The sequence below is a fragment of the Lutra lutra genome, chromosome 4 (assembly GCF_902655055.1).
Source record: "Lutra lutra chromosome 4, mLutLut1.2, whole genome shotgun sequence".
Taxonomy (NCBI): domain Eukaryota; kingdom Metazoa; phylum Chordata; class Mammalia; order Carnivora; family Mustelidae; genus Lutra; species Lutra lutra.
The window spans coordinates 105,087,921-105,109,693 of NC_062281.1; the positions used below are offsets into that span (position 1 = coordinate 105,087,921).

A 21,773-nucleotide genomic window follows, 5' to 3' on the forward strand; every position below is an offset into this window, starting at 1 on the left:
AACTTCTATGGAGTGCTGGAGACCTTGCCATTAGGTTTCCACATTTGAACTGAGAAATTAGATTACTTCAGCTCTGAGATTTTTGCCTTTCTTCTTTTTTCTTTTTTCCCTCATTTTGAATAGTCCTTATAGAAGAACCTCTTTAAGTTTTGTTTAGTTTTGGGAGTTAGGACAAATCATACCTGTTACCGTAGAAACAGGCTTCATGGGAAAAGTATATTTTAGCTCTTCAGGTTCCTTGCTTAGTCTTTGAGAGAGATGATCTTAGTTGTAAAAGTGGTAAGGAAGGGTAAAATCTCTAGGTTCTAAAGCTAAAACTATAGTAGGGCACAGGTACCGAAGTCTTCATAAGGAATCTTTAAAATACATACAGATAATCAAGGGTTTAGGAAACTCTTTTTTCGCAAATACCCAGAATTACAAAAGGTAATTTTCTTAAAGTTGGCAATTATAAAGGATACTATCATTTAAATACTTTTCATGTATTAGCTTTTTAATTCCTATAATTAATGATTACGAAGAAGCTCACTATGATTATAGGCAGTATCCAGATGAGAAAACCGAAGCTCAGGGAACTAAAGTAGTTTGCTTGAGGTTAGATGGCTGAAGACAGGCAAAGCTAGGATTTGAACTGTGGTCTGGCTCTCGAGAGTCCACATTCTAAACCACTTAGCTATTCAGCAGTGCTGCCCAGTAGGACTCTCGGTGATGATGAAGATGTTTGAAGTCTGGGTAGCTCAATACAGCATCCACGGATGGCTACTGAGCAGTTGAAATGTTGTTAGTACAACTCAGAAACTTAATTTTTTGTTTTGTGAATTTTAATTAATTTAAATTTAGAGAGCCTTGTGTGGCCAGGGGCTACTGTTTGGGACAGTACAGCTTTACAAGACCTTTCCGATTCTGTAGAAGTGGAGGTACAAGACCTTTAGTATTACCCTGTCTAACTCCTTGCTTTAATGATAAAGAAACGGCAAACTAGATGCTTAGTAATCTGCTTAGGGTTTCAAAGTTAAAGGATACAGTTATAATCCAAGTGTTTAAAATTTTCAGAAATAGCCCTTCCCCTTCTGTACTTAGTTGGTGTCGGCAAATTTAGGTTTCTCCTGCCATTGTTAATACTAGATTGTAAGACTATATAAAAAATTCTTATCTTTTCTGAAATATGTTTCCAGTTAACACTTTTCCTTTTTTCTCAGGTTATAGAAACACTATCACGACTTTCTCGCACACCTATAGCACTGGCCACAGGAATCAGGTAAGCTCGTTTCTCTGTGATTCATATGTTCTATTCCTTCAATGTAATAGTTATTAATGGAATGGTTACTGTTTGTAAAGCACTTTGCATGCAGGAACCATGCCTCATTCACACATGTACAGTGCCTGATGTGTAAGTGCCTAATATACATTTGAAAGTAATTGAGCAACTAAGAACTTAGTTGTAAAGTTGAATAATACCCATTGGTTAAACATTCTTAACTCACGGCTGACTGTTACCAATAAGGTAACAGTTTGTTTGTTTGTTTAACAGTTTGTTAAAACTGGTAAAACAGTTTGTTTTCTTAACTTCCTTCAACATTTCTTACATATGATTCATCAAAAAAGCCCACAAATGCTTAAGTAAATAAATACCTGACAAGTTATTGTAGTACATTTACTTCCTATAGTCCATAAAAATAACTCACAACTTTAGGAGTTTAAAAAGTAATCAGACAAGTATAAAATGGTATGTGTACAAGGACATGAGTTGAAGGATTGGTACTGAATGAAAAACTTGGAAGTAAATTGGTTAAATGAATTACGACTTCTCCATGCCATGGAGTATTATGCAGTCAGTAAGCATGGAAATAAATGTAGACAGGTTTGTCATGTTGGGCTTTCCCTGTTTAAAATACTACATACTCAAGTTAGATCAGTCAGAAGTTTGTATTATTAGTAACATCAGACATACAGAGAAACTGTTTCAAGAGCCACCCAGCAAGGCTGCTTGGAAATTGAATGGATTTCATTTTTTATCTTGCTTCCTCAGAGCTTCACACTTTAGTCTCCAGCCATTATGGGGTTCTGTGGTGCTATGTCTCTCCCTCTGTTGTACCTTTCTGTGTCCAGCTCACATTCAGATTTTAAGGGAGAGGATATAAGCCCTTCTTAAGAGGACTGATCGGCAGTGGCCAGGCAGCCCGTGCCCTGGATACAAAACACAGCGACCCCAGGAGGGATACTCTGCAGACCGGTTCTTGGAAATGGGCTGTGAATTTGACAGCTTTCTACAGAAGTCATCTCTAGGCTGCATACGTGTTCAGCACCTCATAATTTGCTCTATGTGATTCATCTTCCCATATTAATATATATATATATATATATGTGTGTACATATATATATATATGTGTACATATATATATATATATGTAGTTATATATAAACTGCAGATTTTGAAATAGCCTGATTCTATTTTTATGTATTTATGTATTTTTGGTTCTGAAAGGATATACATTAGAAGGTTTTCTTTTCCTTTTTTAATTCTTCTTATCTATATTTCCAAATATTTCTATAATGGACTTACATTGGTATAAAAGCATAAAAAGCACAATCAAATGTGCCTGAATTTATTTAAGGAATAAAAAAAGGATCTTGAAACTCTAGCATTTCTCACACATTTTAATTTATTTGAAAAATGTAAGTTCCTTAAATGTCTTAAGTGCTCAATTAATCCATAAATTAATATGAAAACACATTTTTCAGTGTATCAAATATAATTTTTTAGCAATTACTAGCTCTCACTATTTTGATCCTCTTATTTTTATTTCTATGAAACATGACATCCTGCCTGCATATAAAGAAAGTAAAACTTCTGGCACAATAGTATAATTATGATTGTGTTAGATATGTATTTAGGGTGTTATGTTGGGGTTATGAAAATAGTGCATAGTACATTAGGCAAAAAAGTCAATGGCTAGAAATCGGGGATACATTAAACTGCTTTTCTTTTAATAGGGAACAAAGAAAACTTCCTACTCTCCCTAAGGCCTAGGGTTTACTCATTTGTCCAATAAGTGAAGATAAAAAAATATGACTTAAATATCTTGAAGTCCAAGTAGAATAGTCTGCCAGAATCAATAATCATAGGTGAAGGGTGTGGATATTTTGATCTTCTAATAATTTTTATCTCTGTTAGTGGGCTGAGTCCTGCAGGGATGATTGGTACCAAACCATTTGTCGGTCAGATCAGATTCCCTAAGTGGAGAGAGACAGTGCTGAAGGCAGAGGCGCTGGGGCGGCTGCGGGCTTTCTGAGCTGGGGAGCTGCAGAGCCTGCAGAAAGTGGCACGTGTGGCCTGTCCACAGCTGCTCAGGTACAGTGGCGACCACTGGTAATGGCTACAGCTAATTTGGAATAGCAGGTGCCACAACGTCCCTGGGGAACCCCATGCACTACCACAGGATGGGCACTTGGGGAGAAGCCCAGGCTGTTTGTTAAATGCGATGACTGATCGGACCACTGTGGCCGCAGCTGGGCTCTGCATTTAGTGAGAGCTCAGTGCCCAGCCTCCTGGCTGCTTACTCATCTTTCTTGTGTTGTTTTTTTTCTCCCTCTCTTCTAGGCCCTTCCCAACTGAAGAGAGCATTAGTGATGAAGACATCTACAAAGGCCTTCCTGATTTGATAGAGTATGTTGGGAATCTTCAGCAAAATTAAACCACCACCAATGTTTGCATCCTTTGTGGGTTTTAACCAGGGCTGTTAAGAGAGCTTTCTGAAGCGGTAAAATGATTTAATGATTAAGACATGTAAGAATTAACCTCAAACTAGTGATGGAAAGCTTCACAAGAAAATGGGCCTCATTGGGCTTTTAGTTCCTGTTGTGTGCCCCATGCCGTGCCAGTCCCATTGACGAGTCAAGGAACAGATTGCAATGAAGTAAAATTTGGAAGTTTCTCAAAGGCATATTTGAGGTGGTGGGTGAAACTTGAATTAGAGAGTGAGGGGAACAGTGATGAAGAAACAAGATCTGCTTCTGGAGTTGTAGGGCAGATAGTGCGTGCTTTGTAAGTTCAAGGAAAGGCGAGATGAGTGTGGGCTAGAGTTCTTCAGGGAGTTTCATTAGATGGTGTTTGTTCTGCACAGAGGCTCCTTCTGGGCTTAATTATTTAGTAGTCAAGAGAGGCAAAAGGCCCTTGCACTTGATTATCTTCTGCTGATTGAATGACTTGTGCAGATTACAAATAAATACGAAAAATGATCCCCACCCCTCAAGGAACTGATGACAAAGATCAGGCATGTTTGCAAAGAATTATAGTAAGGAATAGAGTATGCTCCAAAAGGGATGCAGGTTCTGTGGAAATTCTTCCATTCATCCATCCCAGTGCACCAGCACTCCAAGCTTGTTCTTTGCTGTAGGACCTTTGCTCATTCTGCCCTTATGGCTGACCCCTCACCTTTCCAGCCTTTGCTCAGACATCCCTTTGTGGAAAGGCCTTCCTGACTTCCCTCCCTGAATTGCTGCCAGCCCCTCACCTTGCTCTCTAGCTTTACGGCACTCATTTCTGCCCGAGACCATCTTTGTCGGCTTCATTTATTCTCCATCTGCTCATTAGAAGGTCAACTTTGTGAAGCCAGGGACTTTACCTTGTTCTTAGCTGTGCTCCCAGAACTTTACCCAGCATCTGGTGTGTAGTAGGTCCTTAGTAACTATTTATTTCCTGAATGATTAAGCAGAGTTGCATCAAGCATCTCCTCTCCTGTTTGCTGGCATTCTGCTTCAGGCCTGAACTTCAGTTCACATGGACTTGTTGAGTGCCTGTTTCTGTGCTAACCATGTTGCATGCATTATCTCATGTCCTAACTTCAACATGATGAGGTTGATCCTGTTATCCCAACTTCTGAAGGAGAAAACGGAACCATGGAAAGCTAAGAAACTTACTGGAAGTCATACAGCTAGCCAGTTTTAGTCTTCAGATTGGAACCCTGACAGTTCTTAGTCCAGAGCTGGGGACTTTCCTCACTGCATGGAACCCTGGAAACACCCTGAGTTGCCCCTTCCATGAGAACCTCCAATAGGAGAGCAGAGGAGAATGCTGACAGGATGGCCAGCAGCTTGTCCCAGAACAGGTGGCACTTGGATGGGCCTTGAAGTTTGATGTTTTAACTGTGGATGAAGGATAGTTTTTTAGCTCCTCTTAAAACTTCCAAGAGCTCACTGATTGTGAGCAAGATTACTGCTGATCGTCTCACTGAATTGGCTGTAGTCTTCATAACGTGACTATAATGTTTCTGGTAATATAACCAACTCCTCTGAAGTATTAGGAAGAACATATTATTTCTTGGGGCACCTGGGTGACTCAGCTGGTTAAGTATCTGACTCTTTTTTTTTTTTTTTAAAAGACTTTATTTATTTATTTGACAGAGAGAGATCACAAGTAGACGGAGAGGCAGGCAGAGAGAGAGAGAGAGAGGGAAGCAGGCTTCTTGCTGAGCAGAGAGCCCGATGTGGGACTCGATCCCAGGACCCTGAGATCATGACCTGAGCCGAAGGCAGCGGCTTAACCCACTGAGCCACCCAGGCGCCCAAGTATCTGACTCTTAATTTCTGTTCAGGTCATGATCTCAGGGTCGTGAGATCGAGCCCCATGTTGGACTCCATGCTCAGCACAGAGTCTGCTTGAGATTCTCTCTCCCTCTCCCCCTCCCCCTACTTGCAATCCCTCTCTCTCTCTTTGCCTCTCAAATAAAATAAAATCTTTAAAAAGGAATATATTATTTCTAGAGCTATTATAATGTTCTTTTTTTAAGCCCCACCAATTGTCACTTACACCTACTAACTTTCATAGCCTCCCCTCCTCTTGTTGTGTTGATGTCAGGATAAATCCTGTGAGGACTCGTACCCCAACCCAAGTTTGGAAAAATCTGGGCTTCTGAGCCAGCTGCTCTGAGACACCAGCTCAGGGTCTGGGAAATGCAGCCTGCTTCAACTCTCCATCTGGTGGTGGAAGGTCCAAACGTAGTGTTATTCTTACAAGTGCTTGCCTTTGGTTTTCAGTCTTAGCTTTGTTATGATCTCTGTGGGCTCATATCTTTAAGTCTGACTTTTGGGATTTCACCCCAAGGAAAGCCCTTAGAAACAATATTGTCCTCCCTACTGCAGAGGGAATCATTCTGTTCCCATGTGGAGAGAAACGGAGAATGCAGCAGAGAGGTTGTGAAATGGCTAGGCTGCACAATGTCTGCTTTTTCTACTTTTATGATCAGGGTTTATTCACGGCCATATATAGATGACCTGGACACAGGAAAAGTAATAAAGATTACTGTTAATTTGTTGACCATTTGAAGAATCACAGTCCTCCTTCCCCTGGCACCCCTGCTTCTCCCACCCCCCACCGCCCCGGCTCATTTTGTGCAGGTCAGGAATTCTTGACCAAACTGTTAGCAAGAAAAGCTGCCTTAGTATGGGATTGAATAACAAAACTCAAAGAATTTTAGCCCAATCTTGGGTGTGTGTGTGTGTACACATACACACATGCATGCGTGTCACTCATACAGTTCTTCTTTAAAAACTTTTTTCCAGGGGCACCTGGGTGGCTCAGTGGGTTAAGCCTCTGCCTTTGGCTTAGGTCATGATCTCAGGGTCCTGGAATTGAGCCCCGCATCGGGCTCTCTGCTCAACGGGGAGCCTGCTTCCTCCTCTCTCTCTGCCTATTCTGTCTACTTGTAATCTCTCTCTCTGTCAAATAAATAAGTAAAATCTAAAAGAAAAAACCAAACAAACAAACAAAACTTTTTTCCAGTTTTATTGAGAAATAATTGATCTATATCCTTGTGTAAGTTTGAGGAGTACAACATGATAGTTGTATTTACATATATTGTGAAATGATTACCACAATAGGGTCAGCTAACATCTGTCCATCTGGTATAGATACAATTAAAAGAAAAGAAATAAGAAAAGGGTAAAAAAAATTCTCCATGTGGTGAGAACTCTTAAGATTTACTGTTTTAACAACTATCCTGTGTACCACGCAGCAGTGTTGGCTGTGGTCATCGTGTCATACATTCCATCCCTAGTCCTTATTTACTGGATTGATGTAAGTTTGTACCTTTTAACTACCTTCCTTCAGTTATCCCTACCCGTCTCCTCCATCTCTGATTTCCTCCAGTCTGATCTCTTTTACAGTGAGGGTTTTTTTGTTGCTGTTGTTCTGTTCTTTGGGGGTTTATTTTTGTTTTTTGTTTTTGTTTTGTATTTTTTTAGATTCCACATGTAAGTCAGATCACACAGTGTTTGTGTTTCTTGGTCTTATTTCACTCAGCATAACACCCTCAAGGTCCATCCATGTTATTGCAATTGGTGGAATTTCCTCATTTTTTATGCTGAATCATATTCCATTGTGTGTGTGCGTGTGTCACACGCTGCAACTTCTTCATGCATTCATCCATCAGGGGACATTGAGGTTTTGTCCATGTCTTGGTTATTGTAAATAATGCTGCTGTGAACATGAGGGTACAGACTTCATTTTGAGTTATTGTTTTTGTTTCTTTTGGATGTATTCCCAGAAGTAGAATTCCTGGATCATATGATATTTCTCTTTTTAATTTTTTGAGGAATTCCCCACTATTTTCCACAGTGACTGCACCCATACATGGTCCCACCAACAGTGTGTGAAGGGTCCCTTTTCTCCACATTCTCTCTAGGATTTATCTTTTGTCTTTTGACGATGGCCATTATAACCGGCATAGGGTAATACCTCATGTGGTTTCAAGTTGCATTTTCTTAATGTCTGGTGAGGCTGAACATCTTTTCATGTACCTGTTGGCCCTTCATATATCTTCTCTTGTCCTTTGCCCATTTTTAAATGGGGTTGTTTTGTGGTGGTTATATGAGTTGTAGTAGTTCTTTATATAGACTAATTGTACTAGTTCTTATATATTTGGGATACTAGCCCCTCTTCAGATAAATGACTTCTGAACATCTTTTCCCATTCCATAGGTTGTATTTTCAGTTTGTTGCTGGTTTCTTTTGCTGTCGATGCAGTCCCACTTGTTTATTTTTTATTTTGTTGCCTGTGCTTTAGGTGTCATACCTTCTACAAGGGTAAAGAAAAATCTGTATGTATTCACACCACATGTGCCTCTACCCTCATGGGAAAGAGTCAAAAACAACACTTAAGCAAGATGAGGTGTTTTTCCCAGGAATGGGGGTAGTGGTCAAAGACCGTGGAGCTGGGATTAGGAGTAGCAGGGAAGTGGATTTCACAGCCTCACTTCTTGTTGAATGGGATCCCTTCTGATGCCTGTTCCTTCGTCATTTCTTATCTCTGCTCCCTCATGGGCTCATCAAACCTTGCTTTCCTTTGATGTGTCATAGAAAGTGTTCAGACTGGTTCAACTCCGCCCCTCCCCCCCAACCCTGTTCTCTGGTTGGATTGCCTGCCTGAATCCCTCAGTTTGGAAATTCTGGAATTACCTGATGACATGCCATTTGCCCAGTTTTACAGAGTAGGAAGCCAAGTGGCATTCTTCATTCCTTCCACCCTCTCCCTAATTCTGACTTGCCATCAAGTCTGGTTGACTACACCTGACACAGTTTCTTAAGTCTCTCTCTTTCTCTTCTCATCTGCCTTCACTCTAGTTATGGCTCTCAATATCTCTTACCCACAGGTTTCATTTCTGGGCTTACTGTCTTGTTGCCTTTACTCTGCCCTCTCATAAAACCTCCGCTTGCATCCCAAATGCCCACATAAGGTTGTACTTAGAGGGTGTACCGCCTTTCACAGGTTGGTTTTAGGTCTTCTCTCTGGGGCTCACATTCATTTACCTGAATGGGGCACCACTCTTGGTGTTGCTGGGCTCTTCAGACCTTCTGCTTTTGCACATGTTTTGGTATCTTTTGTCTGGAATGTTCTTCCCCCTTTATTCACTGAGTATGTGTCACCTCTGACAGCAGAGGTGCCTCATCTGCAACCATATCTCTTGGAACATAGTAGTATTCAATTAGCAAATACCTATTGAATAAATTGATAAATATATCCGAGACCCAGTTCACCATGTAGTATCTGTTGTGAACCCTTCCCTGACTTCTTTAGTCAGAGTTACTCTTCCCCTCGCTCCCACATCTGCATTCATCTGCTCTGTTGCACTTCTAGAATTACATGTGGGCGTCCTGTGCTCTACACTTGACTATGGGAGAGTCCTCGGGTCTTCTTTAGTCTATGCATTCTTAGCACTGAAATGTCTGGGCCTCCGTAGGTCCTTAGTAAACGTCTGCTAGGTAAGTGGATGGTTGGACAACTAACCCTAAGACAAATTTTTCTCAGAGCAGAGTCCTGTGAAACGTTTGTTACCACCAGATCACTCTCCCGTAAGGCACCTTTCTTTCTTCTGGGTGTTTGAAACAGTTTATTCCTGTCAAAGGCCCAAATAATCCTTCATGACAAACATAGACAACCTGGTGATTGAACCTACTTTGAAAAATGATCTAAGTTGTAGAGTGACATTTACAGTTACAGTGTTCTTATTTTTGTGCATATCAATTTATACTATTCTATCTGCACAGGCCCAAGAAACATAAGGGCTGGCAGGATTGAAGGAGTTGAATTTCTTTTTCTGAGAAATATTAATGCTTCTTTCTAACATGTCTAAATGTATTAATCTCAATTCTTTGGGATTATTAGTAATAGAGCCTATAGAAGTCTTGAACTGAAAGGGGAGACTTGAGGAGTAGGAACAGAACATGTGATAGGTGGAACCAGCTCTTTCTACTTGGACTGAATGGGTTTATGATATTAAGTGAAGGGTTTAGGAAAAGTACATTGGTCCGTCACTGTGTATGTTCTCCTGGGAACTTTAAAAAATAGGGATGGTTTTCAACTGCCAGGAGCCCAGCAGATTTCAAATGGTGTTTAAAAATGCTGACATTTCTTTAAACAGAGTACTATTAAAACAGATAATAGCAGAATCTGGCTAAAGAGGGGACCTGTGGAGACCCTCTGAGTGGGAGGGAAGGAGCAGGGTTGGAAAAATCATGGTGTCAGGTATCAGCAGTAATAACCCTGCAGAAACTGTTGCTTTTAAAAGACACCTTTTAAACTATGAGATCCTTCCCAACTCATCTGTCTTTGCCATATTAGACCCCTTAATACAGATGATTAACCTGAGGCCTCAAAATAGGAAAAATGGGGGCAGTAGGATAGAGTGACTAAAACACGTAGAATGTAAGACAGACTCTGTTTTAAATCTGGATCTGGCATGGACTAGCTGTGTGTTCACGGGCAAGTCAAATAAATACCGTTTAGTTCTCTCGACTTCCTTATCTCTGTAATGGATTAAATAATAATGCTTACCTGAAAACACAGTGAATACTGGGCCTGGGACAACTACCTGAGATGGTGTATACAGAGTGATCATTTCTGTGCGTGTACATAGCAAATACCAGTGGATGTTAACTGTCGCTGCCATCCTTGGTGGATTCTGTTGTTGGCATTGTTCTCATTAGGAGGGAGAAGGCTGTAATGTAAAGCCTTTTGACTTTTCTCGTGAATCCCGTTATATTTCCTCTCTGGATTTCCTACTAGGCTGTATGTAGGTATTGCATTTACTGCATGATAGAAAGTGACCTGGGTATCATACCTTTGTTTCAGTGAAACGCACGTGGAGGATGAAGAAGGTCTCTACGACTGTGTTTATGGGGAAGATGAAGGTGGAGAAGTCTACGAGGACTTAATGAAAGCAGAGGAAGCACATCAACCCGTATGCTCCCACTTGCCTTATGTTTCGAGTTACTTCGAGTGTTTTATTAGGACAGTGATTCCTTGCAAGACTGATTCCTATAATTATTTATGTAACTTCTGCTGGAATAGTTTTTTGGTTTTCTTTTTACCTTTGCTAGCTTTTAACTATATAATCATGACTTACTGCATTCGGAAACAGATGGACATGACATTTTGCAGTTCAGAACAACCATAGGGAATCCCCGGTCTCATCTTTTGATTTTCCTTATTAAAAAAAGCAAGTTTGAAAGAGAGATGGTATGCTGTGCAGATAAATAGTGGTTGAGTGGCAATAGAACATAATTCCAGGGAATCACGAAATTACGTTACCATGAAAGGAAATCTCTTGCAAAACAATTCAGTCTTCTTTAAATTTGGTGTAGCATTAAATATTAAATGTAAAGAATAGTTCTTCATATTTGTTAAGGGTGTTAAGAAGTCTTTTTTTTTTCTTTTGTTTCCCTAAAGGGCTCCTAGAATTTTTAGTGTTTTATAAACTTAGTTTCAGATGTCATCATAGTCAGCGTGTGCCCCCCAAAGGTTTATCTGCCACTGGGTGGCTCAGTGGGTTAAGCCGCTGCCTTTGGCTCAGGTCATGATCTCAGGGTCCTGGGATGGAGTCCCACATCAGGCTCTCTGCTCAGCAGGGAGCCTGCTTCCCTCTCTCTCTGCCTGCTTCTGTCTACTTGTGATCTCTGTCAAATAAATAAATAAAATCTTAAAAAAAAAATCTAAAACATTCAGAAAGAATTACTTAGAATTTTTTCAAACACAAGATTGTGTAAACACAAGATTACTGGAAGCCAAGGAACTGAAAGGCCAGGCTATTGAGGGATCATCTGCACATATGCCGAGATTGCCAGAAACGGACATTGGAGTGGTAATGGAAAGCAATATGGCAGGCCAAGAACTAAAATTCTCAAAGAATGAAGAGGATGAGCCATAAATTGCACAAGTACATAATCTCAGTGATCTAGAATCTTTATAAGGCATTTGATGGCTATTTTATATCACCTATATTTCCAAAATATTTTCATAATTTGAAAAAAATGGTCAGTTGCTTAGGGTTTTATGAATGTAGTCTTTTTTTTAATACAAAAGCCTTATCTTCATCAGCTGGATGGTGGTTTAGGTTTTTCTAGTGCTTTGATGAATTTCCTCAGCTCTCTCTCTTTATAGTCTTGCCTTTAATAAAAGGCTGGAGGCTTGTCCACTGCCCCACCTAGGGAGCAGTGGCTTCCGTGGGATGGAAACCAGATGCCTGGTCTGTGTTTAATAAATGTAATGAATGTGCTTAACCCACTGTGTGAGTTGACAGACTGCCCGCGGCAGGACGTCGAGTATTTCTAGGTGCCAGAGTATCATCTGTACTGCCTAGAATTATCATCTGCTTTGGGGACCAGCAGATTCTTCAGTGTGTCACCCAAGGACAGTTCTTCATTCAGCAGGCAGTGCCGGGTCATTTATTCGGGACAGGTTTTTTTTTTTTTTTTTTAAGATTTTATTTATTCATTCAACACAGAGAGATCACAAGTAGGCAGAGAGGCAGGCAGAGAGAGAGGAGGAAGCAGGCTCCCCGCTGTGCAGAGAGCCTGATGCGGGGCTCGATGCCAGGACCCTGAGATCACAACCTGAGCCGAAGGCAGAGGCTTAACCCACTGAGCCACCCAGGCACCCCTATTGGGGACAGGCTTAACAGCAATGATCATTTAAATGGATAGGGTCCTTCTTGCATACTCCTCAAGGTGCTGTGTGCCTTACCAGGTTATCTCATTGACATTTCCTTGGGGTTAGAACTAGAATTCTCTCTGTGTTGTAGATGAGATAACTGAGACACAGAGAAAATAGGTAACCTGTTCATAATAACAAGCTAATAACAGAAAAACTGGTATTCGAACCCAATTCTGTCCAAGCCCCATACCTTTGATCTTCATGTTATGCTCTAATACTCCAGTCTTAACACTAATAAGTGAGCCAAACACCAAGATGTTAACTCTTAAAAAATTATTTTAAGGTTTTTATTTATTAAATATCCTTTTGTTGTTTTGCAAGTATTTCTACAGCACTTATGAAGTATGCTGTACATTAAGAAAACTGTATCACACCATGTGTGATATTTCCAGGTTCAGTAATGAAACAGATAAAATAACGAAAGAGGTGTTTTCAATATAAAGAGTATCCATGCTCAGAAGTTTTTTTTTTTAATCATTTAAAACTTCCGTTTACATGGTTCAAATTTTTAAGAACAGATACTTCATAAATGCAATAAATGATCTTTCAGTTATGTCTTTTATTAGAATGGAAAGCCTAAGAAAGTCAGTGATTCTGAGCACTTTCTATAGAGTGCCAGAAAGATTAAGACATATGTTTGATTAAATAATTTTTGGTAATTCTAATTGCAGAAATGTCCAGAAAATGATGTACGAAGTTGCTGCCTAGCAGAAATTAAGCAGACAGAAGAAAAATACACAGAAACATTGGAGTCAATAGAAAAAGTAAGTTGTCAGATATTATTTTTGATGCCCAAGTACTACACTTTATAGTTAATATAGAAGACTCACTGTGTCTACTGTGTGTGTGTTCTCTACGTTTCAGTAGAACTTTGGATTTAAAGATCTCAAAGCAGATTTATTCATTCCACAACTAGCTACTGATTTCTTAGTATTGGAATGGCACAGTGTTAGAGGCCAAGGATATAGCAGGAAACACAACAAAACTGGTTCTCGTGATACTCTCTCTCCCATGGGAAGGTTTATACTTTAAGCAAATAAGTGTGTCAGGTGGTGATAAATTCTCTGAAGAAAAAATCAGTCAGGAGGAGAGGACAGAGAGTAATGGGGGTGGGCTGATTTTATTTTATGTCAAGTGATAATGGAAGGTCTGTGGTAGGATCACATTGAAGCAGATAGCTGAGGGAGTTGAGGGAGCAAGCTGTGCCAACATCCTAGAGAGGACAGTTCCTGGAAGAAAGGCCCTCAGTGGAGACTGTGTTCCACATGTTTCAAGAAGGTGGCTGATGCAGCATGAGGGAAGGGAAGCAGTGAACGTGGAGAGCTGGTGAGCTGTGGCACCCTATAGAGGGCATAGAGAACGCCAGCTCGAAGCTGGAGTGTGTGAGAAGAAGAAGGGACATGATCTAATGTAAGTTTTTCACAGCTCATGCTGACATTTTGGGAGAAAAGTTAGAAGGCTATTGACAGAACATGATAGTATTTGTAGAGCTGGTGAGGAATGGTCAGATTTTGAATAAATTTTGCAAGTAGAGCCAACTGGATTTGGTGATGAATTAGGTGTAGGATGTCAGAGAAAGAGAGCAATCAGGAATGCGCGGTTTATAGCATGAACAACTGCCTGAGTGGTAAAGACTGTCACCGATATGGGGAGGACAGGTTTGGGAATCAAAAGTCTGTTAGGACATACTAAATTTGTAATACCTCTCAGCCTCCAAAGGGCTGTGCTGAGGGAGTTAGATATATGAGGCTGGTATTAAGGGGAAAAGTTGAACTGACAAATACATTAGACTGTTACTATGATGCAATGGAATCTATAAAGTCATGGTGCTGAATGACTTCACCTAGGGAATGAATGTTGGTAGAGGAGAGGTTTGAGGCCACCCCTGGCAACATCCACATTTAGAGGTCAGGAAAATGAGAACGAGGAGAAAGTTTTGGACAGTTAGAAAAAGCACTGAAGGTGTGGAAGAGTTGTTTGGGAGGGGTGTTGGAGTCAATTGACCAGGGAAATGTAGTGGGGTTATGCAGTACCACAGGCTCAGTTGAAAATTAGACCATCAATCTGTTCATGTTTACCTTCTTAGGTACATGCTCAACATATATAGCAAGCTAGATTTAACCAGAGTTTTCTTCTTCCAGAAAAGCACAGTGGAAGAGGATAGTGGAGGGAACAGTTCTTTTTTTTTTTTTTTTTAATTTTTTTAAAACATTTTATTTATTTATTTGACAGACAGAGATCACAAGTAGGCAGAGAGGCAGGCAGAGAGAGATGGGAAGGGAAGCAGGCTCCCCACCAAGTGGAGATCCCGATGTGGGGCTCAATCCCAGGACCCTGGGATCATGACCTGGGCTGAAGGCATAGGCTTTAACCCACTGAGCCAGGCGCCCCTGGAGGGAACAGTTCTATGCAAGGAAGTGATTCTGATGATGGTTTATGGAGTGTAAACTGGGTAGGAAGGGAAGTGAAGACATGAGAGACACAGGACGTTTAGTGGATTGGCAGATCCAGTGGTGTTGAAGAATTCCTTGGAGGAATGAGCTATCAAGGTAGGGCGTAGTGGTCAGAGAGTTGATTGTTTGAAAATAATACTATAGAGCCTTGCAATTGTTGATGATGAGAAGGTTTTGGGATGTGACCGCCAAAGTAGGGAGCTGAGCTAGAATGGAACACAAGATTACTGGAAGTCAAGGAATTGAAAGGCCAGGCTATTGGAAGGATCAGCTGCACATGTACTGAGATTGCCAGAAATGGACATTGGAGTGGTAATGGAAAGCAATATGGCAGGCCAAGAACTAAAATCCTCAAAGAACGAAGAGAATGAGCCATAAATTGCACAAGTACATAATCTCAGTGATCTAGAATTTTTTTTTAAAGATTTTATTTATTTATTTGATAGATCACAAGTAGGCAGAGAGGCAGGTGGAGTGGGGGGAGGGAAGCAGGCTCCCCGCTGAGCAGAGAGCCCGATGTGGGGCTCGATCCCAGGACCTTGGGGATCATGACCTGAGCCAAAGGCAGAGGCTTTAACCCACTGAACCACCCAGGCACCCCAGTGATCTAGAATCTTTACAAGGCATTTGAGGGATATTTTGTATCACCCCTGTATTTCTAAGATGTTGCTTTTTTTTTTTTTTTTTTGCCAACTGAGCCAATAGTGTGCTAGTGTTCTTTTTTTCTTACTTTCAGAAGTATTTATTGCTGAAACCTTTTAGTCTATACTTTAAATGTGTTAACCGTATTATGTCTTTATATCTCTATTCAAGAATAAAATCTTTAAGAGTTTCTGCTTTTTTCTTGGTATTCATTATTGGATAAACAATTGACTTTGAATAAATATTATTTTTTGATGAAAAACTGTTAGGATAAGTTGTGCTTAATTATTACTTCTCTGTTCTATCTTTGTAGTATTTCATGGCACCACTAAGAAGATTTCTGACAGCAGCAGAATTTGATTCAGTATTCATCAACATTCCTGTAAGTACAAAGATGCTAGCTAAAGTTGTATTATAAATTATACATAATATATAAATTATAAATTATATATAATATATAAATGTGCACTATAACATATATAAATTATACATACATTATAATATATGAATTATATATATGCACACATATATACATTACATATATAACATTATAACATATGAATCATATACACATCTATATACATTATATATTATATATAAATTATATATAATAATGTATATAAATTACATATACATTATAATATGTATAATATGTATAAATTATATAACTTATAACTTATAATTGTGTTATAAATTCTATAAAATCCCTGTCTCTTGTTGGGTTCCAGATTCCTATTTAAATATTTTCCTGTATACTTTAGGAATTTTAACTCTATTTTTTGCTTCCTGAGTTCTTATATCCTTATTTTCCAGAAATAAAGGATATGTCATATCTTCAACCAAAGTCAGTTGAGATGCAAGCCGAACACACATGGATAAGATTCATGTATTATCCTTAACTGCTTGTCAGGAAGAGGTGGTCTGAGTCAAGGAATCCCTGGTGCCACCTTCTGTCTGTCCTGTGGGATCCTCCTTATGCCTCACTCCTTGCTCTCTTGCTACTCCAACCCTTCAAGCCTGTCCTATAGACACTGTCCTGAGGGCATCACTCTGCTCTGTGGTGCTTTCTTCTTCCACTTCTAGCTGTACTAACCTTAACTCCCGTCTCTGAAATACACCACGTCCTTATGATGTAAGAATTCATTTTAGTGGTTCGAGGTGAGGAGCTTTTTTCCACATTTATGTAAGCATTTCGAATTTCAGACCCCGTTAGAATTATCTTATAATCTTAAAGGATAGTTACCTAGAAGCATTGAAACAAACCAAATGCTGTGTCAAGCAAGGGCATACTAGGCAAGATTCAAGTTCTTAAACCTCTCAAACTGGCTTGGGTTCTAAGAGATAGCTCGTGGATATACTATATAAGCTTTTGTGCACAAGCTTGCTTGTTATACCTAAAAGTTCCCTACTCTTTTGGTTCTGTTATGTTCAGTGTTGATGGGCATCTGTCAGTTAGCGACCATTGTCCTTGTCCCTGATTTTGGCCAGATGAAGACACTCTCACTGATTCATAGCATAGCAGGAAGAAAGATGTCACAACAACAGGTGAATATTTAGCATAAAGCAAACCGCACATTCTAGGAAGATGAGGATCTTGACCCACCTTACCACTGTCACTGGAACACAGGGCACATTTACAGTCCTTAATCTTATGGCTTCAGCGTGCTCTCCAGAAAATGGACAGGGCCAACATATTCCTGTTTCCTTCCCACCCTGCTAAGAAAAGAGCTTGTGGTGAAGTCAGTGTGTGCCCCAAGGTACAGGGGAGGGATAATGGGAGAAATGGCACCTTGATTAGAATTTCATTTCCTGGCTGTGATGTGTATTTACTGCCTGACTGAAAATTACTTGCTTATTAGGAAAAAAGTGAAATCCTGACTTCTGAGTTGCTCTAGCAAACTGCCTAGTACAATTTATCTGCTCTTTATTTATGCCATTAGTTGTCTGGTTTCAAGTAATTTAGTGTGATTATTGTTAGCTTAGCACCGGGACACCACTAATTGACCAAAGTGCAAATCAACATTTTTATGTCCTAAGGATGTGAATCATTACTTTATTCCGTCAATAAAACATTAAGTACTTGGATAGTTTTATTTAAAAAATTAAAGTGATTATAATGAAAATGAGTGTACATATTTTTATACAAGGAATAAATTACCCTTTAATAAGTAGTGAGATAATTTTTCCCCCCCACAGGACACTGAAGATTCATGTCTGATCTGAAACTACTGTTTTCTCTGTACTTGGCCTGTCAGTCTTGCCCTTGTCTTCCCTCGTCTTCCCTTCCCTTCTCTCCTCTTCTTTCTCCTCTCCCCCCACTTCTCCCCTTTCTCTCCTCCCTTTCCCTCTTTCACTTCCTCCTCTCTTTATCTGTGGTGGCAGGTTTCTATATTGAAGGCATTCAGCATATCCTTGAATAACAAGTCTAGCACTGATATGGATTTTCAGTTTGAGTGAGGTTTTTGTTTTTGTTTTGGTTTTTGGGTGTTTTTTTGGTCCTGATTTATAATTTCCTTTGACGTGCTTTTTGGTTTTTTTTCTTTCCTAAGGAACTTGTAAAAGTTCATCGGAACCTAATGCAAGAGATTCATGATTCCATTGTAAATAAAAATGACCAGAACTTGTATCAAGTTTTTATTAACTACAAGGAAAGGTAACTTTTAACTTTTAAATGTTGTGTATGCATGTATGTATGTATCAGTTTTTGATTATAGTGAGGGTTAGTATTAAGATTGCTCGTAAATAGCTATTACCACTGTCCATTAAAATAATGCCTGGGTATGGGGTTATGGACATTGTGAAGGGTATGTGCTATGGTGAGTGCTGTGAAGTGTGTAAACCTGGTGATTCACAGACCTGTACCCCTGGGGATAAAAATACATTATATATTTATAAAAAATAAAAAAAATTAAAAATTAAAATAAAAAGATAATGCCTGGGTAATAATTAGAACATGGGACAGTTAATCTCAGCGAAGTAGTTTGAGTTCTATATATGTATCAAGAAAAAGGAAAAAAAACAAAAACAAGGATCCATAGTTTCGTACTGTAAGTCAGAAGGTTCAGGTTCTTTATCAGTTTACCCCGGAGTTCTGTAGTTTTTAGGAAGTCATTTTAATTCCCCGAGCCTCCTTTTCTCCATCTGTAAATGTTAGGGGTAGATTAGCTGGTGCCTGTGATTTTTCCCACTCTCATATTTTATAATTCTCTCTTTAAGGCACTTACCCTTTCTAAGTTTGGGGAAAAAAAAAAAAGTCTTCTGAACTCATGTGAGTTGAAGTACCAAGAAATTTCACTTAAAATGTCATTCTCTCTTTTTAAATGAAGCACTTGTAGTTCCTAGTGCTAAGAAGTGGCTAATGAATTGCTTTGCATCAACAACAGTTGGATAAACATGAGCTCATTAGTGTTTTTTTTTGTCCCCAATGGAGAATTAAAAGAAACAATAAATTACCCAACCTTTTTGTAAAATATCTATATTACTCCACAGTTCCCCATCCTCACGAGGCCTCGCACTCCATGCGGTACAAATTCTCTTCCATCCCACACCATTTAAGCCTCTCATTCGTTCTCAATTTTCAGATGGTATGTTTTCCTTAATTAAAAAGCAGGAAAGAGCAGGAGGTTTATTAATGAGTGGAGACATGAGTGGTGATTAAATAAAATTGTAGTATAAAGTAAAACTATTTCTGAGCGTGCATAAATAGTAAAAAGTTGATCTTTAATAGGAACATAAACAGAAATTTTTAATTTTGTTTTTGTAACATTCATGTGTACTCCAAGTTCAGAGTCGTTAAGCCAGTTTGTAAAATCTACCTGATAAAAAATGTATGTGGAATTAATCACATTCAAATTTAGAAATAAATAATACCCTTTTAATAGTAAAATATGAGTGACCCTTATTCTGCTACCGTACGTGTGATATGTGTTTAAGAGAAATGAGAAAGCAGAGGTTTGGAGAGATGACAAGTGGTTTGCCCTGGATCACGTAGGTAGTTAGAAACACAGAACAGGTGAGATTTGCTCTGATTCTCTCCAACTGTGGCTGTAAATACTTGAGAATTCTGTCTCTTCCCCTTCTACTTTATTCTGGCTTTTCCCCCCTGCAAATCTCTCTTCTTTTTCCCTTTCAGGCTGGTTATCTATGGGCAGTACTGCAGTGGAGTGGAGTTGGCCATCTCTAGTTTAGACAATATTTCTAAGACAAAAGAAGATGTAAAACTGAAATTAGAGGTACCTGTTTATTTTTTGTTTATGAAATAAAGTAAGAGAAACCTCAAAGCAAGGGGAGGGAGATGGCAGATGGGCACAATGGGTGAAGGGGAAAGGGAGGTACAGCCTTCTAGTTATGGAATAAATAAGTCATGGAAATACAAGGCACAGCGTAAGGAATGCAGTCAGTGATACTGTAAGAGTGATGTAAGGAGACAGATGGCAGCTGTGCTTGTAGTGAACACAGCATCGTGTAGAAACTTGTCAAATCACTAAGTTGTACACCTGAAACTAAGGAAACATTGTCAACCGTACCCCAAAAAGAAAAAGAACAAAAACAGATGTATTCCTTTTGAGATCAGTGCAATAATAAATCTCCCCATGTATTCTAAATATAATTTCATGTCAAGTTTATAAAATATTTTCATAGCTAGCTCTGTAAAATAATGTGATAGTAATAATATAACTAGTAAAATGTACAACTTATGGCTCTGTTTTACATACATTATCTCATTAGGTCCTTATGACTCTGTGAGATACGTGCAATTAATTTTCTTCCCTTATGGATGAGAATGCTAAGGTTCAGAGAGATTATGAGTCATTTGCCTATGGTCACCGAGGTAGGAGGTACAAGAAAAGTAAGATATATGGGAGATAATGTACATGTAGATTAAAAATGGTTATTAGAAATACAAGACATTTAGGATCAGGTGTGTTAAAAAGGGCATGAATATTGCCTATAAGAGAGAAAATGAGACAGACATAAGTAAGATTAAGTTGTTGTGTGACAACCAGTAATTGGGTTCCATGAGTAAGACTGATCACTTCAGTATGGGTAGAATGTGGGAAATTTCTCTGGAGAGGTAATATTGGAGTTAGGTCACCAAAGAATGGGGTGAGTCTTGACAGGTGAGGTTCTAAGGAGAGCATTCTGACCAGATGGGTTGGGAAATTTTGAGAAATGGAGAGTAGGTCAGAATAAACAGAGCACATGGTAGCAATGGAAAATAAATCTGGAGATTTTGTTAAGTGTTTGTGTTTTTCTTATATATCATTTTTTTTCCACAGGAAGAATTTGTACTTTCAAAGAACTTTTGCAAAAGATTATTTATATGTTATATGAATTGTCATCCCAATTATGTTTTCCATATGTTTGAATTTTCTTTTTTTTTTCTTTAAGATTTTATTTATTTATTTGACATAGAGAGAGAGATCACAAGTAGGCAGAGAGGCAGGCAGAGAGAGAGAGGGGAAAGCAGGCTCCCTGCTGAGCAGAGAGCCTGATGTGGGGCTCAATCCCAGGACCCTGGGATCATAGCCTGAGCTGAAGGCAGAGGCTTAACCCACTGAGCCACCCAGGCACCCATGTTTGGATTTTCTTAAATGTTGGGTGGAGGTACATCATCAACTCTTAAATGGCTGTGTTTGGCTTAGTTGACTCTCTGGTGTCCCCTTTGCTGTCTTTCTTCTATTTAGCAATGAGGTCAGGTGATGAAAGGGAAAAAAGAGGCACATGATTTTCAAAATAGAACTTTGATTGTTTTAGCATATTTGGTATGGTTTCATAACTCCCACAATGGGGAACTATTGTTTAGAAAGTTTACACGTCAACAGGCTCTCGAGTAACCATACTAACTCTCTATCATGGATCTTATCCCCTGACTTCTTGTAATCCTCTGATGATGCAGATTTTATGTGTTCTGGTGACTTGAATCACCGCTGAATAATAACCCGATACCCTCTTAGTGTAAAGGGTTCCCTCTGCTCTTGGGAGAACAGAGCCTCAGAAGCATAGAGCTATAAGCCACCTTGACTCAAATTAAAATATGATGCTAAGATAAAACTTTGACTTACACAACTAGTTCTTAACTAGTTGAGCAGTTTTTTTTAATTTTTAATTTTTTAATTAATTTGTTTTTATTTGAGAGAGAAATTGAGCAAAGCAGGGAGGGGAGGGAGAAACAGGCTCCCTGCTGAGCA

The 21,773-nt window shown here is 39.3% G+C and overlaps 1 protein-coding gene across 3 annotated transcripts in view; it reads left to right on the top strand.

Moving 5' to 3' along the window:
* The window catches only part of VAV3 (vav guanine nucleotide exchange factor 3), a 373,454-nt gene that overhangs the window by 167,691 nt on the left and 183,990 nt on the right, over positions 1–21,773 (top strand). For all 3 annotated transcript variants that reach the window (XM_047724317.1, XM_047724316.1, XM_047724318.1), the window contains exons 3-9: positions 1,200–1,258; positions 3,602–3,667; positions 10,628–10,736; positions 13,159–13,251; positions 15,896–15,964; positions 18,132–18,235; positions 19,715–19,814. In XM_047724317.1, the coding sequence (XP_047580273.1) occupies positions 1,200–1,258; positions 3,602–3,667; positions 10,628–10,736; positions 13,159–13,251; positions 15,896–15,964; positions 18,132–18,235; positions 19,715–19,814 (600 nt within the window). The remainder of the gene's footprint in view (positions 1–1,199; positions 1,259–3,601; positions 3,668–10,627; positions 10,737–13,158; positions 13,252–15,895; positions 15,965–18,131; positions 18,236–19,714; positions 19,815–21,773) is intronic.